At 39.6% G+C, this 27,358-nt stretch overlaps 1 protein-coding gene across 2 annotated transcripts in view; it reads left to right on the top strand.

Moving 5' to 3' along the window:
* Nucleotides 1–27,358, top strand: part of adkb (adenosine kinase b) — a 136,680-nt gene that overhangs the window by 105,431 nt on the left and 3,891 nt on the right. For both annotated transcript variants that reach the window (XM_085360810.1, XM_085360811.1), the window contains 2 exons: nt 10,536–10,571; nt 15,630–15,744. In XM_085360810.1, coding sequence (XP_085216936.1) covers nt 10,536–10,571; nt 15,630–15,744 — 151 coding nt within the window. The remainder of the gene's footprint in view (nt 1–10,535; nt 10,572–15,629; nt 15,745–27,358) is intronic.

Below are 27,358 nucleotides of genomic sequence, written 5' to 3' on the forward strand. Positions count from 1 at the left end.
CAGTTAGTCAAGACAAGTCTAAATGACATCTTAGGTAATTTTGCAGTTTTATTAATGTAGTGCCAGTCAGTGACCTCAAGGCACTTTATATTGTTAGGTAAAGCCCCTGCAATAATACAGAGAAAACCCCAACAATCAGATTATCCCCTATGATTAAGGACTTGGCAACAGTGGGAAGGAAAAACTCACCTTTAAGAGGAAGAAACCTCTGGCAGAACCAGGCTCAGTTGGGGTGAGACGAGCGAGACGGTTCAGGTGTTAAACTAAACTTCCTTCTCTTCTGAATTATGAAAAGAAGAAATAGTAAAATCATTTGGTGTTATCTTTGTATTGCTGTCACTTAAATGTAAGGTTTGTATTTACATTTTGCACAAGTTCCGTTTTTTTAATAAAGCAGATGTAAACAATAAAGAAAGTCAAAGAAAAATCTATTCAGTAGAAATCAGTAGGCAACCAAGTCATATTTCCAAGAAATACGCAAGTGTGTTTTCATCAGATTCTTAGGTTGTTACATTCTTGCCACATAAAAAAGAAATCTCACACACATTCTGTTTTAAGTTGGAATAATAAAGCAGAGGCACGAAGGTAAAGCACAAATACCTTAATATCTCATGAAATGAACAGCATTATTATGTCTTCATGTAGAATCACGTCACTGATTAAAAGAATAGGCTTTCAAGGCCTTCGGCAGCAGGTATTTAATTAGAGGGAACTTAAACTCCACGAATGCTAAACAATTCCTAACTCGCAGTTTTGCCCAAGGATATTATTTCTATCACTTAAATTGTAAGATAAATTGATGTATTGACCCTGAAAAAGGTGCCCCAAAGAACAGGAATCAAGATTGAAATTCGGTTGCTTTTATATGCGTGTGGAAATTGCAAGTCCTGAAAAATTCAATCAAGTGGACCTTGAGCAAACAAACGTACACCAATAAAAGTTACTGGAGCAAAAGAAAAACTTCACTTAGGAAGACAAAAGCGAGTTGGGTTAGCAGATTTCACATTATAAAGGCAAGAATGGAGGTGCTGATTTAATTTGCTGGCTCACCTTTAGAGTCAAAGAGACGTCATATCTATTGAGCCAAGATCGTTGTAAGCACGGAGATGAATCTTTATTTATTTAAAAGATATATATATATATATTTTTTTTTTACATAGCACAGTATTACAAAGTTAGTGTAGAAATATGTAAAGTTTAGAGCACCATATTAAATTTACAGCAGGGACCAGTGATGAGCATACCAGAAGTATGGACAGATGTAGAAGAATATGGTGATCTATGAGTTTTAGCATTATCAGAGAAGCAACCAAAGAACCAAAGAAAAACAGCATCTTCCCCAGTATAGAGGCCTGCAAGGACAAAGAAAAAATACGAGGCAACACTAATATAGGATATACATGAATGCAGAGGAGAGAGCAAGACAGCAAAACACACTAAAGATTATGGAGCAAAAAGATACAGATCCAAAACATCTGGAATAATTCGCTAGAGAAAGCTAGAGGAGGCAGAGAGATCAGTATCAAGACAAGCTATGGTCCAGCAAAGAGAAAAAAAAACAAAAAGAGGACAGAAAAAAAATCGTGCTGTAATTTGAGTTCTTTGAGACTCACAAGGACCAAAGAAGTTGTTTAATAGCTGCTCTTTCTGAGCTAAAACATTTCATCCACTGTTTTTTCTTCATCCGCTTCCTCGAGAGATAACCGGTTTCTGGTAGTCTGACGTTGTGTACTGACCCCTTGTTTGAGTCCAGAGGTGAGATGTGTGATAGAGGCCCTCAGCGCTGATAAGGCCATCAGGCTGATAACTAACTCCCCCCAGCACAAAGCTACCACTGCTGCTGCCACTGCTTCCATTAGCCCCAGCAGATGCACTGAATGCCCATCTGGTCCCTCCTGCTCTATCTAAGGTTACATCCTATGTTCGGAGCTCCTTATGCAAACCCTGCTTTCCCTGCTGTGATTGCTATCAGAGAAGATATTTATGTAGTGCACATGTTTCTGATTGTTTAACCTTTGGACCTGTGCTGTAGGTGCTGTTTCCATCCCCATAGGCTTACTACCGCTCTCCTGCCCTTGTAGGTAGACCAAGAAAGATGGGAGCAGATGCTGTTGCTAGAGGTGTATAATGCACTGACAGGCGAGGGCACTGCTGAAATTGGACACATGAAAGCTTCAGTCTAACTGTGCACTTGCTTTTAGATTAAAAAAAAAAAAAACTCAGCTCAATGATTTTTGGTTATTTCCTTTATTCAGGCTATTTTATTCGTAAGAAATGTCAGATAAATTGGCTTATTATCGTGCCACCAGTGATGATAATTTTACCCTGTATTGTTCTTTAGCAGAACTTTGTCAGCTTAATTTCCAAAAACCAGAAAGAAAAAGAAGTCAAATTTCTAAGCACGGTTGCCCGACTCCAACCTATGTTGATGGGTACACCAGCAAAATCTCAGAAAACAACATAACCTGTTGAGAGACATATTTCACAATATTTTTTTAGAAAAATATGTATTACACCAGTGTAGAGTAAAACAAGGAGTAAAAAATCAGCTAAACTTGGAAAAAATCAAATCTAGTCTTTGTCAGTTTGGCCAAATTTGTCAATAAAAAAAGCATAAGCTCTGTGGTGCATATGTTTATTTGAGACTTAGCTGTCTTCATACCATAGATAATCTTGTAGACAGCAGATGGGAAAAAGGTTGGTTTTTTTAAAAAAAAATCAGTTTTGACAGGTGTTTCTGTGAGTCATGTTTTTTAATAACTGTCCTTCAAGATATGTATAAATAAAAAACAAAGATAATAGAAAACAGTTTTAGGTGATGAAATAATGTGCAAGTGTTAAGCCATATATATATATATATATATATATATATATATATATATATATATATATATATATATATATATATATATATATATATATATATATATACGTGCTAAATGAAAAGTTGTTATTTTTCTAGAAGAACACAAACAGGTGGGATACTGCAAACATCGTTACAAATGATATTCTCAGAATTTTGTCCCAAGGTTGACATACAGGCGATAAAGGTGTCTCTCCTATACTTTAGGGAGAAAATCATCCTTTCCCCCACAATGTCCATCCATTGTTTAAGACTTGGAGGGTCTGGTTTATAGCATTTCTTTCTGATAACTTTTTTTTTTTTTTTACCATCACTGAGCAATATTTACACAATGAGAAACATTCTCTTTAGATACACCCAAAGCACAATGGCATGACATGTACAGTGTAGGAATTTTATAACCTAGCATCTTTATTAGAGTTTCCCTTCCAAAGAGACAGACTATCTTGTAAATTTTAAGAGGTCTTGAGCAATAATTGCCAAGGTTTTCTGAAGTTCAAAGTTTTTATGTGGACATTGGCTACTTTTTCACTCCTTTTCATTTCAGTCCTTGTAGCTAAATGTTTTCAGTGGAATGTTTTTTTTTTTTGGTTCTATGAGCATAAAAAGGCACCTAACTCAATGGGAGCACCACTTTTAAAATTTTAGGGACCTTGTTACAAGCAGGCTGTAGCAAAAATACACGAGTTGTTCCCATTTCTTTAGTCGAAGTTATGAGAAAAGCTAAATATAACGTTTAACAGGCATAAAATAGCATTTTTACACCAACAAGGTGATTCCCAAAGAGCTGTTAGCGGAAAACTTGGCATATCTCGTCATGGTGAGGAGCATATCTTTAAAAGTTTTAGGAAACTGGACAACTATACTATATACCTGTACTACAGCAGATAAACAAAATCTCCATCAAAGTTCAGTTAATCCATCTACTGTTCACTAAAATGTCATCAGAAGTGGTCTCAGTGGAAGGGTGGCTGTCAAGAAGCCATTCTTAAGGAAGGGTTGAGTTATAAAAATTATTTAAGACCTGGACTGAAAGTTTAGTGGTAACAAGTCTGAAGGAGTGATGATTTCCAAAATGATAGTTTGAGGTCAGGAGAGACGTACAACAGTGAATGTGTACAGCCATCTGTAAAGCACGGTGGAGGTTCAGTCATGGTTTTGTGCTGCAGTTCATGCAGCGGTGTTGGAGATCTTGTCAAAACTGATGAAATTAGGAATGCAGAAAAGTACCGTCTAATTTTGATCCACCATAAAAAATATATATTTTGGAAATGGCTTCATTCCCAACCTCCCCAGGCCCAGACTTCAACATTATTGAAGCAGCGTGGGATCATTTTGACAGAGAACGGAACAAAAGGAAGCCAACATCCAAAGAAGAGCTTTGAATGTCCTTCTGGAAGCCTGGAGAACTATTCCTTAAGGTTACTTAAAATAATTGACCAGAAAGCTTGCCTAAGAGAGTTCAGGCTGTGCTGAAGAGTAAATGTGGTCTTACCAAATATTGACTGAATATTGCCTCTTATAGTGTCTTTCCATGATGTTTCTACATGTTTCAATGAATCACTCTACCTATTTCCAATTTTGCTAGCAAAACATAAAGAAATGAGGCGTGACTCAAACACATTTCAGAGTTTGAGAAAGCTCTTCTGTGGATTTGATTAAAGCAGTTGATGTAAGTTTGTCTATAAACATACACTGACTTGCAGATTAAAATCTGAGCGATTGCACTTGAATGTACGAAAATATCAAGGCGAAGATGAAACATGCCACTTAATGGCTCAGTAAAACTTGAAGTGAAATACCATCAGCTGCTGTTGAGTAAATTCCCAGAGGCAGTAAAAGCGACTCCAGGCTTTCTGGAGTGTGTTGTTCCTGCGTGTGTTTACCCCCATGTTTGTGGCATGTCATGCTTGAGCAGAATTGCTGCATTCTCCTGGGAGCTTCAGGAGGGCTCGGTACAGGTGATTTATTCATCCTAATCTGTCCCGCACAGTAGCAGGGCGCTGCCTTCTTTCCACCCAGCATGAGTGAGTTGCTATCAGCTTGCATGATCGTTTTAATAATCACCTGTGGTTGTTATCCGCCCGCATATCTTTGAGGTGGCAGCTTCCTGTTCGGCAGCACCTGGACTCGTGCTGAGGGCTGACATCCTGACATCCAGGAGGAGATATGTTTGTGACCCCGAGGCCACGTCAAGGACACTGATGCTCCCCTCCGATGTCATCGTCTTGATTAGTTATTCAGTCTCCAACCCCCCCGCCCCACCCGCCCACCCACTGCCCTGTAATGTATACTGTAGTAATCTGACTGGAAACTCTTGAGTTGAATGCCAGATGTTGTTTATACTGGGCATTTATGAAAGCTGTCTGACTCGCCTGAGTGATGTCTTACGCTGACATGTAGGGAATGACAAAAACACGCCATATGCCATTGTTATATACATATACTTATATCTGTGAGTAGTGATAAGTGGCTGAATTATTTGACGTGTTATAACCCAGTCATGCTCACTTTATTTTAAATGGTTTCTAAAGATCAGTCATTTCCAAATATCATTACAGGCGTGATCATTTCTACATATAGAAAACTGTTGTCTTCTTTATGGTTCCTTAAAACCTTAAGGTATTTGAAATGAGCCGCTATATAGAGGAAGAAGAAAACAGAGGTTTTGGTGTGAAAAACTTGTCAGGGCTGCACCCAGGAATAAAAAACCACAACGTCAAATACAATTCAATTTCTGCCTCTGCATCGCTTGGGCTAACGGTCAAATAAATGCTTATTTTCTGAGTAGCCTGGGGGAGTTCGCTTTTCAGCTTATCAACTTTTATTAACCTTAGCACTGAGGTTTGCTCTTTGATTTAGATTCTTTAAAACACTGAAATTGGATTTTTTTTCCCTGACGCACTCCTGCTGTGACATATGCTCGACAACTTGTTACACAGAGGAGAAAAAAACCTCACTACTTGCTTTGTTTTGTTTGGTGTTTTTTTTTCTACTGGGAATATTTTATCCTGGAAGCTAACGACTCAGACAGTTTTATTAATTTCTTTTCTCTTGGGTGTCCTTATATGTAGTGGTACTTTAACTGGCAATGCATTAAATGATTTGGATAGGATAGGAATTGAGAACCGGTTCCAAATTGTCCAATCTTTTGGAATCAAATTCATTATGAGGTCTAGCAACACCTGTAGTATACACGCTTAACTGCCAGTTTATTAGTTACAACTGCTGGTTAATGCAAATCAATTTTTCCACACATCCATTCTTAAAGAGAATCATCTGAAAAAGAGAAAATATCCAGGGAGCAAAAGTTCTTTGGGTGAAAATGTCTTTATGATGATCAAAGAAAAATATCCACACACGCAGTGAGCTGATAAGAAGGCAAAAGCAACTCAAGCAAATACTTGTTACAGCCAGGGCATGCAGAAGAGCATCTCTGAGCATCTCATGTCAATCCTTGAAGCTGATGGGCTAAAGCAGCAGAAGACTACGATGGGTTTATCTCGTATTTGCTGGGAACAGGGAATTATTTGCAAATAGTAACATTGCTTGGTCTGACAAGCCCCAGTTTGAGTTGGTAGGGTCAGAAATTGGTATAAACAACATTAAAGGATGGCTTGTATCAACAGTTTAGGTAGATGGTGGTGTAAAGATGTAGGGGATGTTTACTTGGCTCAGTTAGAACCCATTGGTACAAAGTAGGCACAGTTTAAAGAGTATGTTGCTGACCATGTCCATCTGTATGAACACAGTGTATTCACCTACTGATGGCTGCTTCCATGTCACAAAGCTCAGATCATCTCAAACTGATTTCTTGAAGATGATAAGTTCTTTATACTCAAGTGGCCTCCACATTCACTGGATATCAATCTAATAGAGCACCTCTTGGTTGTGGTGAAATAAGAGATTGGCATCGTGGATCTGCAGCAACTGTGTGTTGCTACCATGTCAATAATGACCAAAATCTCAGAGCATCTTTTTAGCACCAGTTCATCTGAAAAATTGATGCGGTATTGTTAAGGTGTGCATGATAAAGTGTTTGGTGAGTGAACAAACTTGGCCTTCATCAGGATCATCATAAACCATACTGTATACAACATTTATATTAAGATATGGACTGAGTAGAAAAAGAGAAATATGTATCAGTTACATTCGCACACAAATACAGAAAACGTGATTAATTCCATATTTGATCCATAAACTGGAGGAGGGAAATTACAGAGTGGAATTTGTTTTGCCCCCAGGTTTTTTATTGACGTGTACATTACTAAAAGGAACTTTAAATAAATAGAAATCTTCAAAAAAAAAAAAAAATACACTTATAAAAGTTTTTTTTGTTCTATTCAGAGAAACAAAGATGACTGTGGTGATTCTGAAAGCTTGTCTAGGCCTCTTTTTTTACCCTAAAAGGTAAAATTGATCAGGAAACTCTAACGGAATAAAGAAAGAATAAAGTCTTAGGTTTCATTCATAATGGTGAACAAATGGAAAATTATTATTCAACTTTGCAGTTTCCTTCAGCACTTTTTTTTTCACTTATTATCTTTGTTCCCCAACCATCTACCCAAACCTACACGTTTTACACGTTGCTCCACAACTGAAAAAAATAACACCAGAGCCTATTTACAGCAACTATTTCATTAAATTAATGTAGCATCCCAAGAGCCAGACATTTCTACAATAAGCTGGTAGAGGCCAAAACTGAGCTAAAAGCAGAGGATTACATTCTTGTGGCCGATATATGATTCCAAATACTGGAAATTGTCCTCTGTCTATGGGCTATGTAAATAACTTACTTTTTTGCTAACAATATTGTTTGTAGTCATATGTTCATAGCTTGTTCACTTCCCCCAGGCGACAAAAGAAATTGCAGTTGACTGCAGGTTTCTCAGATTGAATGCAAAATCAGCAGTTTAACTTCATTAAAAGGAGGGAGGGGGGAAAATGTCTATACGATATAAATAACTTCACAGAAAATATGCAACATACAGCTTCTGCTCTGACTGTTTAAGGCCCGCTAGGCTCCTGTCACTTACAGTGTCATAAAAAACAAAGTGTTAAACTTTGAAAACTGCCCTTTGCATGAAGTGTGTATTTCCTCTTTCATTTTGCTTGGCAAAGAAATTGTAGACTCCCGCCACCCCCCCGACGGGGCTCTGGATTATTAGCTTAAGCTCTCTAAAAATATCCCTTTGACTGTTTAAGCCTCTGACAGCAGCAACATCTCACACATTCTGATAGCTTTATACTAACTATGGCTGCAGAGGGCTCATGCACTCTGCCTGCTTTGTTATCTTTTACCTTGTTTGCCCGAAGAGGAGAAGGAGGAGAACATGCAAGCCCTGAGATCTGCAAGAGTCCTCTCTCTCTGTCTCTCTTTTTTGGAATCGGACTCGAAGGAGATCATGAAAGGCGAGCGTGCAATCACAGCAATCTCCGAACAAACGAGATGCCTTTTCTTTTCCCCCTCCTTTCTTTCGAGCACGAGAGGATTTCGCCCAGATGTCACTCCAAGCACTTGTCATTGCTGCAACAGCTGTAGAAGCACATGGGCCGTCATTTTAAAAACCGTCTACCACAACATCCCAAAACAGCACATGTCAACACGCGCAGCCTGAAACATAAGATTTTTGAATATTAACGCTATAAGCTCCTTAAGGAACAGTGGCTTTAATTGCCCATCGCTCCAGTTTTATTGGCTGTATGGGTAGTCTCGGTAATTGCATATTTACCGCCATGCAATATTTATCATAGCAGTATATTAGTTTTAGCCGAGCTTTACAGCGCAACATATTTTTGATGCTGGCATTCATAACAACTAGAAATTAATAAATTCCTAAAAGGGATTACACTGTACACATGTGGCTCATAGACATTGCTTCAATTATCTGTTCTTCTTACACCCACACTCTCTCGATAGGCTTTTCTCACAAATATTATAGCTGCTAACTAGAGAGAGAGAGAGGCAGAGCCATGCACTGCTCGGCAGCACTATAGTTATTCCAGCCTTCACTCGTGTGTCTCTTAAATGCTTTGATATGAAATATTGCTGTTTTGACAAGACATTTTTCCAGGCTGCTCTTGTCCCTGCGCGTTGCCTCGTGCTAGTTGGTGATGGAGCGTTCCTGAGGAGAAAAGTCAATATGTGGTTGTAAATAAAGGAAAATAAATGTGAGACCCAAGCCCTCGATAGATTGAAAAGGCAAAGAGAGGTTAAAAGAGAACACTACCTTCTGCTGATTACAGAACTGCTTCTCGACTACAGCAGCTAATTGTCTAGCCTGTGTGTGTGAGGGGCGCAGGGTGGGGTGATGAATTGACATATTGCTGGTGCTGTGATGTTGATCCAAGCCAGGGAGCCATGAGGCTTTCCTCCAGGGACCAGTAACCTTATTGTTCCATGTCATCTCCTCCCCTTCTGTTTGAGGACCAGGTTGTCAACCTCTCCCCAAGGTCACACAAACACCACACCCCCTCCCATACACACCCTCCTCCTGCAGATAATTGGATTATTTAGAATCATAGCATCAACTTATTATCCTGTCTGGGGTCAGAAGTGAATTTAGTGCAGGAGGTTGTCTGTCACAATTTGTGACATCGTTCGGAGCTGACAGGCAACGGCTTCTGTCATCAGTTAGAGGATCGTAACACGGCCTATTTATTACTCACATGTTGTACATCACAGCTTACCACACTGCAGATAATGTTCATGTTCTTGGAAGACAGCTTCATTGTTTTTTTACATTAACGACTGCACAATATGACGAATCAATTATAGCAGTAGTTAGTACTGCTTTTCTGAGTGTATTTAAATGCATCATTTATTGGTTAATTTTTTTGGGTTTTTTTAATGTATATTTTCATTTTCCAGCCGATGCCCATTTCAGATATGGTTCATTTGGCATTCAGTTGGTGATTTATCTCTTTTATATAATATAAAACATTATTTAGATACTTAAAAGGTTTTACTTTGAAGTTGTTCCCGTATATATTTTTCCATTGGTTTTAATTGTTTTATGTATTAAATTTAAATATATATTTAGATTTGTAATTTTACAGAGAATGCATTAAAATGTTTTTTTTACAGTGTATTTAGCTGTTAAATATACTTTGTTATAGAAGTAAACTTTAAATGTTTCTGTGAGCCCTGTAATGCTATAAGTGTATTATTTTTAGATTTTTTTTACTAACACCAGCTTGTACCTGCGACCACTGGGAGACTACATTAAACTATGAAACGGCGTCAGTGAGCGGTTTTCGCGATTAACTCGCTACAGCCTGCATAAACGTTTAAGTGCACCTGTTAGGAGACTAAAGCAACATAAAGTGGGCGCTGAATGCCTGCAGTGTTGGGGATTCCCACACACTAGCACATATTCATGGTTTCAGTGGTGGTTTCAAGGCTGGAGGCTGATGGGGTGTTATCTCACGCTGCTCTGGTAAGATGAGATGATGTCAGGCTGTAGTTTAAATGGGTGGGCTGCACGCCTATTAAATCAGGAGTTGGCAGAACAACACTAACTCAGGTTACTTATTCTCAAGTGAAAATGGCCAGACATGCGAGGAGCGGAGGGAAGCGAGATGTCTTTACTTCACGTCTGGTGTGCGACACTGTGCTCTGTTTGTGACTCTGTAATTAACTGCTCATTTGTCTGTGTCTTATCTTTTCCAGGAGGCGGCCACGTTTGCCAAAGAGCTGGGCTTTGAGGTGAGTTGACCAGCAATTGCACACTAAAAAGATCCTAAAGGTTTATTTTTGCTGATAATGAAGTTCTTTTTGGACAGTGATTGATGTGCTATTATACTCTCCAGGCCTTGCAGCAGTTGCTATGGAAACCTGGCAGTCGTCATGGTTTCTTTGTTCAGCCAGCTCTCTGTTATGACGCACTCTGCTAGGTCTGCACCCAACATCGCCTACAGATGTTATTTATTGAATTTTGAAAAGCCTCTTGGGAAGCTGAGAAGTTGGGCATGGTTTCAAGCTTTTCTCTGCAGGCGTGGGGCTCATCAGGTTGCCTGGTTAAAAAGCCTCCTCATTATCTTCATTGCACTCAGGGATCGCATACTGTATGTCTCCTCTTCACTGCCATAGCATTACACTACACTGAGCGCGCACCGTCGTCTTTTAATAACCAAATTACAGCCACCTGTGATTTTGGATTATGGAAATGAAGATTACAGAAAGCACGGTGTGTTTTAACGTGGGGCTGCCTCTTAAGTGTAAAGTGAACGTTCCCTTAGTCTATTTTTTCCTCGTGTTTTTGCATATTCCTTCCATTGCTATTTAAATGCAAAAATCAAAACACAAATAGCCGATATGCGAGGCTTTTTTTTCTTCCCTTCACATGGGCTCAGGTATTTTAAATGCCTTCTCTCTTTCAGAGGTAGCGCTGCCTTGAATATGTCTCTGCTCTGTGTGAGTAATTGTCATCCAGAATCACTAACGGTGTGATCAACGTGACTGGAATAGAAATGCAATCCTGATGGCAGTGACAGGTTTAAGAGAGGAGAAGGGATGAAGGCGGAGGTGGTGGTGCTGTAGGGGGGTGGTGGAATTGGGGAGGTGTTAGTAATGGAGCGGCCTCACATGGAAAAAAAAACCCACAAAGGGCAAAGTGAAGACTCTCCTAGTAGTTACAATTCTTTGACATTTTCCGTGTCAACCTGATTTGGCAGAACACTCTGCGAAATTGCATTGGATGAATGTGATTTCTCAGATAACATCGGTGGTGTGTACTGTACTTGGCGCATTTCTAGATGGCTGTGGTTCAAAGATGTTTTCTTCACCGCTTTTTTTTTCTCCTCTCGTCACTTTCTGGTGACCATTTTAAACTTTACTGGTACAGGCCAGCTCCCGTAGACCAGTCATACCCTGGCAAGTCCTCAAAAATATGAATATGCACAGTTTTAGCCTGTAAAACTTTGATTCAACCCGGAGATGGGGGATTAATTGTTAAGGCAGTGTTAGCGGAGGAAATTTGTTTTTTTACAAATACACAGTACACCTGTATGAGTTCATATGGATATGTTTTGTCATCTTTACATAATGTATAGAGGTCAAAAACGGCCCAAAAAATTTCGAAAAACTCCATAATTTTCACAGTTTCCTTGTACATGTACAATGACAATAAATGGCTACTCTACTCTACTCTACTCTATTATAAAAAAAAACTAAACTAAATGCTAATAAAAAAACCCAATTAATAATCTTATTATTTTTTGTTTTTACATTTATACTTACTCGTTATTCAAACTATGCATATAGGTTATGAACAAATATTGTACTAAAGTACGGAAATATAATTTAAGTCTCGTTTTATATATTTAATACCATGATAGTTATGCTTTTTTTAATTATTATTTTTAGAAAGATTTTTTATCATATATTTTGATGGATTTTGGGATATTAATAACACATTTTTTTAAACTACTTACTGTATTTATTTATTTACTTTTTTAGGTTTTTCTGGTCTCCATAATTTAAAATGTCATATATTAATTAAATAAATTAATTTTAAGACTCATTTATAAGCTTCCACAAGTAATTAGATTAAAAAAGTCTTACAAGTCTTACAAGATCCACTTACCAGAAATTTTGAAGAGCTTTCAGCCTTATCCGATTGCCTTTAGCAGCAGAAGGCATTTGTTCAATTCATAGTTCAGTGGCAGCCTCTGATGCCATAGAAAACCACCTGTTAACCATATTCTAATGGTTTGAATTGCTTTAAAAAGTAAAATAAAGTTGGCTTGTGTTCAAAGCAGAGTAGGTTTTCTTGAAAACATCAATATTCAAACAATCATTTTTACCTTACAATTATTTTATTATTATATTCTATCATTTGTAGTTTTTTATTTTAGTCTTATAGCCAAAAACATTTGTTCTTTAACATTTGCCGACTCCAAAGAAGACAAAAAGTTAGACTTGCTGTCTGAAACGAAACATGAAGGCCACTGAGGTCGATTGAAGTTCAGTAAAAGTCCAGGTTAATTGGGGAAGGTCGGGAACTATAATTGGATTCTATGACCCTAAAGCGCCACATGTATCCCGAAACACTGTTATCATCACATTATGGATGACTAACAAAAATGACAGCAGCCCTTCTTCAGCTTAAACACAAGATAAAAAGCTTTCCTCTCCAAAACAGCAATCAGCAGATCTGAACACAGTCGCCTGATTGTGATCTGTTTCCTTTAAATGCTCAAAGAACTCAGCATCACAGCTCTAATTGAATCTCTCCCTCGCAGTGTTTCTCAAGCAGCATGCAGTGGAAACGATCAGTTTCTCACTGGCTTCAACACAGAAACACAATTTAACACCCTTGTAGAGCTTTCATATTTCACGGTTTGTTGATTTATGTCTGATCAATTGCCTCACAATTGTAAATATTGCCATTTGTCAGTAGTAAACCAAATTGACCATATCATTTGTCAAGTCATTTGTCTGCACTCGCGCTGAACGTTATTTTTCTGTATCGTTTTGCCCCGGGAGCTTGTCAGGTAAGTGTTTCTGCCTGGCAGAAAGGAGGAAGTTAAGTTAAGTGTGCTTGTACGTGTAAAGGCTAACCCAGGAGATCCAATTGTAGCACGTCAAAAGTTTTTTATACTAAAGGATGAAATCTCAAAATATGTAGGGAAGTAAACATTCAATTAGAAAATTATTTCTAAATCACGTGTCCGAAAGTGGACCAGTAGCGAGACTCACAGCTTCCTGTCTTGTCTTTTAGTCATCTGTTGGTTTGTTTCCAAAAGACACAAACTTGAGCTGTTTAAAGTTTAAAGAAGCTGATCGCACCCTTGACCCCCCTCTTTGTGGCTTTGCTATAAAAGTGCTCACTCTAGAAGTGATAGTTATCTATATGGGAGCTGGTGATAGACTGAAAAAACCTCCTTCAACAAGAAACACTGTGAATTGTAACACTGCAGGCCAGTAAGCTTTCAAGTCTGAACAACAAGGTAGATTTTCTGCATTTTTAATTTTTTTTGGTAGTTTATTTTCTGACTAGTAGTTGGAAGATACTTTGAAAACTTAAACACTAGCACTTTAGCGTAGCTTTAACGATAGCTTCCAATGTGATAAAGTTGGATATGCTGGGTTTCCATTTGACACATTTAGTGTGATAAGCTTAGGAATGAAACACCTTGTAAAACAAAACTCTTTACAGAAAACATTTACACCCTTTTTACTATTTTATGTATGTAGCACACAACTTATTTACCTTACAGATTTACTTTTGTTGATACTAAAGCTACTTTCAGCTGCTCCATTATTCACACATTCACACAGGTAGCTCTACATATATTGGATCTGCAGATGTGCCGGACGCCCTTCCTGAGGCAGTTCTTGATGGTTTGGTGGCTTTTTCTGGGATCAAACCAGCACTAATAAAGTGTAAAGCACTAATTTATTTATTTTGCAAAGCACTTATTGTGATTTTTTTCAACATGGATTGGATATTTTCTTTTATTTCTATGGGTTGCGTACCATGTCATGGGTGTTGGCTGACTGATTGCGTCTTTGTCAGATCCTAATGAAGAGTCGTGTGAGGTTTCTTTTCCTGCTGAACTGCTTGAAAAGTAAACTTAAAATATCATTTTACTGAAGAGCACCTGTTGAATCAGCCTTCAGAGCCATGTGGCACTTCTTTTCTTCCTTTTTTTGTAAACTTGTGTTTGTGTTATTGTGTGCCCTACCACCTCTGGCCTTTAGAACATTTTAGCTCCTAAAAGCTCAGTGGAGCCCCTTTTTTTTATGTCAGTGAACATAAAACCCAAGGGTGACAATGTGCCGAAGCCTTGTGTGGTTTTGCATTCAGTGTCTGGAGGAGTGCTTGTGGTTACATCCAGTCACAGTGACAAATTGCTCTTTTTTTTCGCCATCGTCTGCTAACGGCCTCTGTATTAACCTCACCATTAGCACTTACTTAGAGTGTTACACCCATTTTTCCTCAGCTCTGGGTCTCCCTGGACCTCTCAGGCCTGATTAAAGGGCGTTTGGGAAGCATTTAAAGGTGTAAAAAGCTCATTGGTTTGAGTGAGCCAGTGAGCCTGGTGGTACTGGGCTGGAGCCTATCTTTCTGATTACTCCCATAATCACAGTATTTGCTCACCCCTGAAGGTGCTCAAGCGTTCGCTTTGATACAGATGCTAGAGGCATCTAGTATCCCTAATGCTAGCTCCTCAGTGTGCTGTATTACAGAAAAGCAGTCCACCCCACTGCGAGACGGCGATAAAGACGTTCTACCTGCTCATAGTACATCATGATGAGTTAATAATAAAGTAGCACTGACAGGTGTGGGTTTTTTTATCCCTCTCATGATCAAAGGCAAGCACTCTGGAGAGTTCTGTCGTCTCCAGGCGAGAATATCCATTCAGTGCAGATGCTGAGGAGAGATGGCCTGTTTCAGGAAGAGAATGATACAGTACACGCACCACCTATCCCTTCAGCTTGCAGAAGTAGCTTTATCTGACAACAGCATATCTTAACACGCTTATTTTCATCTCACTTAGGGAATATGACATTCTAATATTTTCGCAATTCTCCAGTAAGTGCGTGGAAGCCTCATTGAGCGTCCCTATTGATCTGTTTCAAAATGGGTTCACAGCCCATCTGGTTTCATTATCACTTTGATGTGTCTGCCTGGATTGGAAAAATCTGACCTCTCTCAGTCACACACGTGATCTTTGATTAACTCTTCAGAAATTGCTCCTCATGTTGCATTCGCTCGACTCAACACATTCTCACCCGGTGGTCTGGTGTTTTTCACAGACAGACGACATCGCAGAGATTGCAAAGAAAACCCAAAACCTCCCCAAGGAGAACACGAAGAGGCAGCGAGTGGTGGTCTTCACCCAGGGCAAGGACGACACCGTCGCAACTGTCGGTATGCCATTTTTCTTTTCAGGGTTCTTTTTTTGTCTGCTTATCTACACACATTTTCCACTCGAAGCCATCCCATCTTTGGCCCCTTTTGGACATCTTTACCCTTCACTTAAACCTCATGTCTCGAAGCTGCAGAACACAGCCTTAAATAGATGCTAGATCTCTGACTGAAGGGAGCAGAATGCTATCAGTAATTTCTTTGAAGTTAAGCTCCAATATTGACACCAGATGTTTCAAAAAAAGAATGCTTGCACTACATTCTGTCATTTCAGAGCATAAAAGAAGCGTGGGGGATGCAGAGAGCAGGCATTGATTTGTGAAGTACTTCTAACTTTGTCTTGGACAGACTCCAGGCCAGTCCTCAGCAATTTTTAATGCTTCAACTCTTACATCCTGCCCTATTTTTCTTTCCTTTTTTTTTGCAAAATGCTGGCAGAGTGACCTTGGGGAGCGGTTGACAGAGCTGCCCCTCAAATCAATCCAGTTTCCTTTGATACAGGGCATATTTGGCAGTGTCATCATAACTGAGCAGGGGTTGCAGGTTTAAGCAGCGTGAGGAGAGACGATAGTTTCCGATTACTGCTGGAAGCCTTTGCCTTTGTTTGGAGCCACGGGGAGTCTCTCCTCATTGCCCTTGCAGTTCAGTTCCGACTAGTTGTGCATGGGGAGAGATAGCCTCAGGTAAAGACTCCATCATATCACTCATCGCTGGGGACTGCGGAGAGGCAGTGCAACAGCAAGAGTGTTAGCGCTGCAGGACAGTGTCCTCACATGTGTCCAGCGTTCTCAATTTCATCCTGCTGGAAAGAGTACAGTGGGGCAAAAAAGTATTTAGTCAGCCACCGATTGTGCAAGTTCCCCCACCTAAAATGATGACAGAGGTCAGTAATTTGCACCAGAGGTACACTTCAACTGTGAGAGACAGAATGTGAAAAAAAAATCCATGAATCCACATGGTAGGATTTGTAAAGAATTTATTCGTAAATCAGGGTGGAAAATAAGTATTTGGTCAATAACAAAAATACAACTCAATACTTTGTAACATAACCTTTGTTGGCAATAACAGAGGTCAAACGTTTACTATAGGTCTTTACCAGGTTTGCACACACAGTAGCTGGTATTTTGGCCCATTCCTCCATGCAGATCTTCTCGAGAGCAGTGATGTTTTGAGGCTGTCGCTTAGCAACACGGACTTTCAACTCCCGCCACAGATTTTCTATGGGGTTGAGGTCTGGAGACTGGCTAGGCCACTCCAGGACTTTCAAATGCTTCTTACGGAGCCACTCCTTTGTTGCCCGGGCGGTGTGTTTTGGATCATTGTCATGTTGGAAGACCCAGCCTCGTTTCATCTTCAAAGTTCTCACTGATGGAAGGAGGTTTTGGCTCAAAATCTCACGATACATGGCCCCATTCATTCTGTCCATTCTGTCCAGCTGAACATCAGCAAGACCAAGGAGCTGGTGGTGGACTTCAGAAGGGGTCAGCACAGAGACTACAAGCCCATTATCATCAATGGAGCTCCAGTGGAGAGGGTGCAGTCCTTCAAGTATCTTGGTGTCCACATCTCCTCAGACCTGACATGGGCTGCTTACATTCAGGTCCAGACCAAAAAGGCTAGGCAGCGCCTGTATCACCTACGACAACTGAGGAAGTTCAGGGTCTCTCCAAAGATCCTCAGGATTTTCTATACAGGCGCTGTGGAGAGCATCCTCACACAGAACATGACATCGTGGTTTGGGAACAGCTGTGTGAAGGACCAAAAAGCTCTCCAGAGAGTGATCCGTACAGCAGAACGCTGCTGCAGGATTGCTCTCCCCCCGCTTCAGGACACCTACTGATGGTGACCTTTGTTACTTTGGTCCCAGCTCTCTGCAGGTCATTCACCAGGTCCCCCCGTGTGGTTCTGGGATCTTTGCTCACCGTTCTCATGATCATTTTGACCCCACGGGATGAGATCTTGCGTGGAGCCCCAGATCGAGGGAGATTATCAGTGGTCTTGTATGTCTTCCATTTTCTGATGATTGCTCCCACAGTTGATTTTTTCACACCAAGCTGCTTGCCTATTGTAGATTCACTCTTCCCAGTCTGGTGCAGGTCTACAATACTTTTCCTGGTGTCCTTCGAAAGCTCTTTGGTCTTGGCCATGGCGGAGTTTGGAGTCTGACTGTTTGAGGCTGTGGACAGGTGTCTTTTATACAGATGATGAGTTCAAACAGGTGCCATTCATACAGGTAACGAGTGGGGGACAGAAAAGCTTCTTACAGAAGACGTTACAGGTCTGTGAGAGCCAGAGATTTTCCTTGTTTGAGGTGACCAAATACTTATTTTCCACCCTAATTTACGAATAAATTCTTTACAAATCCTACCATGTGAATTCATGGATTTTTTTTTCACATTCTGTCTCTCACAGTTGAAGTGTACCTCTGGTGCAAATTACTGACCTCTGTCATCATTTTAGGTGGGGGAACTTGCACAATCGGTGGCTGACTAAATACTTTTTTGCCCCACTGTATTTATAAGCTGACGTTCGGTTTAATTTACTGGTGCCTTTATTTCCATCTATAAACCATGCTGCCTTTTTGTCCATATTCTCAAAAGACTATGATGGTTTGATAAAGAATAAAGCAGCTGTAATGAATATTTTTGTGTTAACAGTGCATAAATCAGCTATGTTTAACGTAAACGTGTACACTTAAAGTGATGAGCTCACAGAATATTTACTTGACTGTGCAGTTTTTCACAACTATACTGTATCGTTGTGGAAAGCTGTAGTTTAAATTTGGTTCATTCTCAGCATTTTTTGTGGGGTTTTTTTTAGTTTTCAGTGATAGCACTGGAATAAATTCTCGCTAAGCTACCTGTCCATTAACAGTTACCTGATGGTGCTCCTTCAGACGGAGACCAAAATAAGAGCTCAAAGAAGACTGACTTTGCATTAAGTAAATGTAAGAATAATTGTAAATGAATGAACAAACTTTTAGGTTATAAAATGTCATTTTTTAACCATTTTTCTGGCTTAAAAATGTTTTTTATGGGTTTTTAAAAAAAATTATTGAGTAGTTAAATGAATATTAACCGAAATATAATACACAATATTTTTATATGTCCCAGTGTGCCTGTAATGGCACTATGCCAAATGTATGCACAAAAACAAAACAAAAGGTGTTGTTATTATCAAGTATGCTGCTGATATGTATGGGATTTTACAATAATTGTGACGCAGTTTGCAAAAAGTCAGGTAAAGATGCAGAGATGTAGTGATCGGTCAATCAAGAACAAGTGGTTTTTCTTCTTAACTTCACTGTGGCTGAAAAATATGGTTTATTGAACAACTTCTGATGCATAAACAATGATAAAAATAATAAACAAACGCGATATTTCACCCTAAATCCTTGTCCAGCAAACCTCTCGGCCATGAGGGGAAAGCCCCCCGCTCAGCGCAGCCATACGCCTGGGGGTGCGACCTGTCCAGTCAGCTGGAGAAATTTGCCCCCTCACTGATGCTGCCGACCTTTATCCATCTTTAGCCTGTGGCGATAAGACTGTGTGGATTGGAATCGATCAACCGTTTCTTGTAAACCTAGTGGACTTCTTATTACAAGTTTAGTCATTTATGAGTCTGTTACCGCAACAATTCAAAGAACAGACATAGTTTGACAGCTTAAATAAAATATGCTTGTTAATATAGAAGTTTTGAAATTATAGGAAAGTTTTAGGTGTATAAAAGATGTGCTGATGCAGCTGGTGTGTATGGAATTTTAAACAATTGATGAAAAGTAATCAACTTTTTGGGATGTTTCTGGCTAAATGATAATGGGATTGCATTACGGTCAGCACATCATGCCATTCCTTGAATTAACTTAGTTCAATGGCCAATAAAAATAATAGTAATAATAAGAAAACATAATTGCTGCTAACAAACTGAGAAGAAGACGCACATCATAATTATTCAATTCAATTTTATTTATATAGCACCGAATCACAACAGTTGCCTCGAAACACTTTATATTATAATGTAAAGGCCATACAATATAACACTGAAAACCACAACAGTCAGGTTACATTTGGCGACAGTGGGAAAAAGAAACTCCCCTTTTAAGAGGAAGAAACCTCCAGCAGAACCAGGCTCAGGGAGGGGCAGACATCTGCCACAACCATCGGGGGTGAGGGGAGGGAGACAGGATGCCAGAGGGTAGTAATGAGTAATGGTTAAATGCAGAGTGGTGCATAAACACATGGTGAGGAAGAAGAAACACTAAGTGCATCGTGGGAAGCCAGCAGCGTAGCCCAATTGCAGCGTAACTAAGGAAGGATTCAGGGTCCTTTTTTATTGAAAAAGAAAGTTTTTTGCCTAATCTTAAAAAGGTTGTTTGATACCTGAATCCAAACTGAAATAAAGAAAATCTACAACACACCAGCATAATACAAGAAACAAAAAGTACAAGATGAGGTGTGATTTTAATACGCAAATCAAATTTATTTGCATCTGATCCTGTGGCTCTTTGTTGTACAATATATTTGAATGTATCTGGAAAGGTTCTCAGTCAAGAGCTTGGAAAGAAAAGTGTCTGGACTTCTTTAAGTTGCTTGAAGACGTTTCACCTCTCATCCGAGAAGCTTCTTAAGTTCTAGGGTCAAATAGTGGAGAGTCCCAGATTTAAGCCCTATGGGAGTGTCCCCAAAAGGGGGTCATGAACCCCCTGTTCAGGAAATCTCAGGAAATCACATGATAGGGTGGGGCTAGGTTTCGCAATGAGCTCACCCGAAACCTTGGCTGATTGTGACCTACACTCATTTTCACACCTTGGCTCGTGTGATTAGGTAGAGGATCAAAATGGGGTTCATGACACTCCCCTAGGACTTAAATCTGGAACTTTCCACCATTTGACCCTTAGAACTTAAGAAGCTTCTCGGATGAGAGGTGAAACGTCTTCAAGCAACATAAAGAAGTCCAGACGCTTTTCTTTCCAAGCTCTTTAGAATATATTTGAATGGTTTAAAGTGTACCCAGTTTCTTGCACTATGATGGTCTCCATCTTCCCTGTGACCCTGAATTGGAAAAGCGGTTAAGAGGATGGCTGGACTGATGGGTGGACAGCGGCAGCTTTGATATATGCTGTTTCGCGTTCATTTAAACTTTCCACAACAAAGATTCAAACATTTTCTTCTTGTTAATTTAATCACACAACTTCATAAATTAACAGTGTGATGTGTCAGTATTACCCCAAAATGATTCCACTTAATAAGCGATAATACAGCGTTACTGCACGGGCTTAATTAAAAGCATATATTTTAATCGAAAAGGCTCATTTGAATTTTCATTATCAAAGTCAAATTCCTCGAAGTGAATTTTCCTTTCATGAGAATTTAAAAGGAACTCTTTAAAGAGAGTCCCGACATTTAAAAACCAACACGAATCCATCCATTGTGCTGGAAGTGATGGATAATTCCTGCCTGGTTCCCTCATTGCTCCTGCATGAACACACAGCCGTGCGCCCCCGTGAACTTTATATAAAATACATGATGAATGCCGGCTGGATGAAAGACAATGTGTTTCAGGTGTCAGCTACAAAGGCAAACATGATAAATGTCATTGACTGTGCTATCATTGCAGTGGAGCAGTTACAGTAGTAGGTGCATCCGTAGTGGTGTGTCTGTGTGTGAACATCACTGTTCACGCCAGCCAAATAAATGTCAATGTAAAAAGAGAATTAAAGATTTTCATTTCCCAGAGGCGGCGCTCTAATAAACTTGATCTCTCATTTTGTTTGCAATTTGTCCTCCTGTCAGGATTTGATCATTTGCCAGCCTCTGCATGTCATGTTAAACCATTTTATAGTGATTAAGGATGGGAGAATGCCTTCCCCCGTGGTATAATTCTCCAAAAAAGAGATGTCAATTTGTTATTGTTCTTTTTTTTCTCCCCCCCCTGCCCTTCATTTGGAGCCTTTCATCACACCACCGCTTCAAACGTGCCTTTTAAGAGCTGGGAGCAGGGGAAAATGGCCCTTTATTTAGCTGCCACTGACACTGCGGAACTACACTGGGCTTTTGCTTATACACCCATTATAGCAGTAATTAAGATCATTGTGCCCTGAACCTTAAACGGTGAGGAGATCTAATAAATGATCATTCAGCAGGGGTTGCTGCTCTAATCGCTGATAAGGACTTGATAAAGCCTGACTCGGCTCCTCTGCGAGTTTTAGGGCTCTCGGGGGGGCAAGGCAGGCAAATTTCAAAAAAACTCCTCTATACATGGTAATTGCATCAGATGGAGAAACAATATTGACTACAACACATGCACACACTCACACACACCTCCAAATAACATCGTTTTTTGCAGTAGTTTGTTAAAGAAGTGCCCCAAATTAAACGTCGTAGCATTATTTGAAGCCCTGCTTGAGCACGTCTCAGTAGTCGGTTTAAAGAGGAGGATATTTATGTTGCTTACTTCATAATAGGCAAAATCAATTAACCGCCTGCGCTATGAGAAAGACCTCCTCTCTTTTTCCTTGGCATCTCACATTGAAGTGTTTTCTTTCATGACTCCCTGAAAGGATATTGGTTGGCGATGATCTTTTGCCTGTGGTTACAGTAATTACAGGCATATGTCCTTCTTTTCTTTTTTTTTCTCTTCTTCTTCTTCCTTAACTCAGTTGTGAACAAAGATGCTGGTTATGACGGGGAAACAGATTGAATGTCAACTTGCTTCTAACCTGTCACATTTGCCAAGAATGTTGTTTTCCTCTCTAGGCTCCGAATTTTTTTGGCTGAAACGCAACAGGAATCATTCCAGAAGAGGAAATGGTATTCTCAGGGAAGTTTCTCGCATAAAGATGTTTCACTCTGTCGAGCACTTTAGCTCATGAATTCTAGCTGAATATTCATGTGTAATTCCCAGTCGCCGGGTACCTCAGGATTTAAAATGATGTATTAATTGTTTTACTTGTGTAGATGATAAAGTGCCACAGAATCAAAGTTAATTTTAATGACCTGCCAGCTATTTGATCAACTTGTCAAAGCAACATTATTGAGGTTTGGAACATCACCAAGTATAGCATGTAATAATCTCAGAGTCAAAAAGAAAGAAAAGAAAAAGCTCCATATGCTCATTTTCATCTTATACGGAGGTCGTCTTATTTGCACGTATAGTCACTTATTTTAAAGGAAAGCCTTTTTCAGTCACTGTTGTGCAGTGAATTGTCATTGTTAGAAAGAATAGCCGATAATAAAGGACTTAATTGATACTCATTTCAAAGAGACCCCTGTTGAAAGAATTTCTTAAGTTTAATCACCACCATTCAAGAGTTGTAATGAGGGAATTATGAAGAGTGAATTAACAAAAGCACACAATTATAGCTTACTGGAAGGAAGTATTTGAATTCCTTTGAGGTTTTTTTTCCTCATTTTTTTCTCCTCTCTGGTGCAGGTTACCTGTCAAAGCACAGCCATACTACAACTCCCACGTATTCACCGCCAATCTGCTGCTTCACTCATTTTTGTCAGACTCAATTCTAGGAACGGGAATATGGTAGTGTTTAAAAATAAGTATAGCTGAGTTATGCTGATTGGAAATAATGTTGCCGACCTCATTACTGTGAAATGAGTTCAGATGTTCGACAAGCCAGAAACAGAGTATTTTGGCAGGATCTTTTCTTTTTTTATTATTTATTGTGATTTTCATGGCTGATTTTTGCCAGTGAGATCTTTGCTGCAGACGGCTGGAGAATTCTTGGAGTGTAACTCGAGCTAATATGTCAGTCAGATTCGATAATTTGCATCGCTGAGGTTATATGAACTCTGGCCTAGCAGGAGTATAAAAACTTTGCCCATGAATAAAGGCTTTAAATGTAGGATGTCTTATGTGCTTTCTTGGATCTGGAAATGGCATTGAAAGCACTGTGCTGCCAACACTGAGCTGAGCAGTCACAATGTTTTATGATCATTACTTTTTATCATTACAAATGCATCAGATTTAAAAAGACTAAAAGATAGAACAGAAAGTTACACTATTTTGTTGAGCAATCCCTAGAACGATCAGAGATTATTGTTTTTGAGGTTTGGGTAAAAATTAAGCCCGGACAAACCCCCAAATATGTTCCAGTAAGTGGAATATTACATGCTACCACTTTGCTGTTGGTTGTAGAGCTTTTCATAATAATTACTTACTAACATAAATAAGACTTGATATTTCTTGAAACAAATAGGAAGAGGGCCTTAAACTAAACATATTCGCTTCTAACCTAATATTACTGATAATAGAACTTAACTAATTAAAACTAGACTGTTTATAACTGCAAACTTTCAGCTTATGCCTGATAATAAACAAAACTGCTAAAAGTAACTGAGGAGACAGACTGGTGCTGATGTAAGAGAGAAGCCATGCTCCTCCTCCTCCACCTCCAGGTGAGCCTCTGCAGCCAATCAGCATCAGGGAGGAACCACAGAGAGAGAGCGTGAGATGAAAAAGATGACAGAAAAACAATATATGGATAGTAACACAAATGTTTTTTATATCTTTTTTTTTTTACAAGATTTACATGGATGTGTTTCAGAAACGAAACAGTTAGTTGAAAGGAATTAAAGTAAACAAAAGTAAAATGTGAAATGAGTAGAGGGACTGAACACAAGTGAACTTAACACAGGACAAAGAGATGAAGGGAGACACTGAGGATGAAACTAATGAAATACAAGCTGGAACTAAGCTAAAAACTTAAGACTAAATAGCAAAATATAAGATAAATCAAAGTAATAAGAGAACTAAGAATTAAACAGAATGCTTAAAACCCAGAGTCAAGACCCAGGACGGAGGGTGATGTCACTGAATGATGGTTCTATTGCTTTACCAGAGCAGGCATCAGCCAAACAAATAACATTTATTCAACTCCTCTAATGTTAGTGGATGAAATTGCTTTAAGCACAAATCCAGACATGGCAGTTAAAAATGTAGGAGAATGTGATCATTGCAGTGATTAATCAGCCTGCTGTATATGGACAAAGTTACTGAGAGGCAACTAGCTTGGCTAGCTCGCTCCAGTAAAGCGTGATCAGCCAAGTATCAGGAACACCCACCTTCCAGCATTTGCCCTCAATTATATTACAAACATGGGCATGAATAGCCGAGCAGTTATTCCTGTTCGACTTCTTTGAAGTCCACTGCCTGGAGCAGATGCATAGTTGATGGATTGTAATGTAAATCTGCGGCAGACGAGGCTGCACGGTCACAAATAACAGACAGGCATGTGGACATCTGCGCTGACCTTCACTCTTGCAGCCTGATGACGAAGTTTATGTCATTGGGACCTGAGCAGACTTGCGGACTCAGAACGCATAATCCCGACTTTGCAAGGATGTTAGTTGACAGCCTTCTGAGGCTGCATTTGACTGTTTCATCTTGCAAACCGCAGATGTTTGGAAAATTGGATTTTGGTCAAATGAGGGTGTTATTTACATTCAGGGCTGATGACTCTTGATTGATATTGATTATGATTTTGTGGCATGACTGGGGGGAATTTTTCAGGGCTTCCTGTAGCCAGCGGATATCTAGTCCAAAGCGGTCCAAATTTCCTGTTCCACCTGCCAATCAGCGTTTACGAAAGATCTAATGAAAAACCAAATCTTTACAACTGCATTTCAGTGAATCATCTGCTCACCTGCGTGCAACCAAATACTAAAGACAAATGGAAACCCTGCCTACAGATATTTACTTATTTTTATGCAGATATGTATTTAACTAAATGGCCTGTATTTATATAGCGCTTTTAATAGTCCCTAAGGACCCCAAAGCGCTTTACATATCCAGTCATCCACCCATTGACACACACATTCACACACTGGTGATGGCAAGCTACATTGTAGCCACAGCCACCCTGGGGCGCACTGACAGAGGCGAGGCTGCCGGACACTGGCGCCACCGGGCCCTCTGACCACCAGAGGTTTCTGTTTCACTTCTTTCTGTTTGGTTTACAGAAAGAAGTGCGCCAATTTAAAAGGAACATTCAGGAAATGTGACAGGTTAGAGGCAACAGGTGAAGTGTCTTGCCCAAGGACACAACGACCAAGACTGTCGGAGCCGGGGCTCGAACCGGCAATCTTCCGATTACAAGGCAAACTCCTAACTCTTGAGCCACGATCGCCCCATTACATGATGGATAAAATTGATATTGAGACAAACAAGGAGCCAGTAAGACACGGAATAAAAAAAAGACCCATCTAACAGCAGTAGGTCTAATAGATCCGAGCCCTTTTTAATGAATTCTGTCACCTTTGGGTGGTGTTATCACAGAGATGAGCGCCACTTCTTCTGAGACGTTACCTCGTTTTTGATCTGTTTTCCTAATGAGACCTGACTCCTCCTTCTGCTGCTTCAATATTTAACTCCCGTAGACATATTTACACCCACATATTCCCTGTTAAGAGGCATTTTTTGTCGTCTAATGAACACCAGTTTCATGCAGAACAAGTGCAGCGGCTTCACATTTTAACGTGCCCGAATTTATATCCGCAAAGTGCATCCCTTAAAGGCGACCACATCTAACGACTTCAGATTCTTAAGCGTAGAGTAGATGACAAACTGTAATTTATTATTAGCACATTTATGTGCAGTTAATCATTTGAACAGGGAGGAGGATGCTCGAGCTTCATCTGTGGCTTTAATTAAACAAAGTCGTTACGCTAGTAATTAGCTGATCCTGAAAGGATTGTTGTATTATTTTAATTTGTTATCAAAGTGACAATCGGCTGGTTCCTTTTACAAAGAGATTGTGTTGTTAGGAAAACACAATAACTCTTAATCTGATACGTCTTCAGCTCCTGACCTGTGACACGCTCCCAAGCTGCTCTTGAAAGATGTCTTTTTCAAGCACAACCTGACCACGTGTGTCTTTCAGCTAGCGTAGTGCAGTAATTTCTTTACATCGGGTGTTGAGCATGTGCTCAGCTCCAGGTTGTGTATCTTTTGCCCTTTAGGATGAGAAAAGAAAGGTATTCAAAAATATTATAATGTGCAAAGTCTCATCTGCAGTGCAAATATTCCATAAGCTCTTGTTGGATTAGCAGGGAGCCTCATTAAACAAGTTTTTTTTTGTAGTTTTTTTTCCTCGTGTTCTCTTTAAACTCCCAACCTCTTTTTCTCAATAAGAGGTCTGTCAGACTCCTTTTGTTCCTTTTATCCACATGTCAGTCTTTTGTCTCCTGCACCTTTTTGAAGGTTCACGTCGGCACCAGAGCCCTTGGATTGTTTGAAGATTGTGTGTGTGGTTTAGATTGTTCTGACATAAGTTGCTGATTTAATGTCACTCTACACCTCGAGACTTTGTCATCTGGTAGAATTTTGTTTCTTTTTTTTCCTTCTTCCTCTCCTTTAAACTGGAAGTCTCTTTGAAGTGCATATGCTACTGATAATTGAAGCAATATAATTCACTGAAGATAATAAAGAGAGCCTCATTTAATGGATTCTGTTCTGAACTAAAATGAGTCACAGCCACAACTGCTCTATGATTGTTTTTAATTTATTAGAGCGTTGGAGGATCTGCTGCTCTTGGATGAGGGATGTTGCAAATTTGTCCATTAATCTAACATCATATTTACCTTGTCATCCACGCTAAGATAATACT

The sequence above is a fragment of the Diplotaxodon limnothrissa genome, linkage group LG8, assembly GCF_057381915.1.
Source record: "Diplotaxodon limnothrissa isolate DT_005_m linkage group LG8, D_limnothrissa_male_GT1.1, whole genome shotgun sequence".
Lineage (NCBI taxonomy): Eukaryota > Metazoa > Chordata > Actinopteri > Cichliformes > Cichlidae > Diplotaxodon > Diplotaxodon limnothrissa.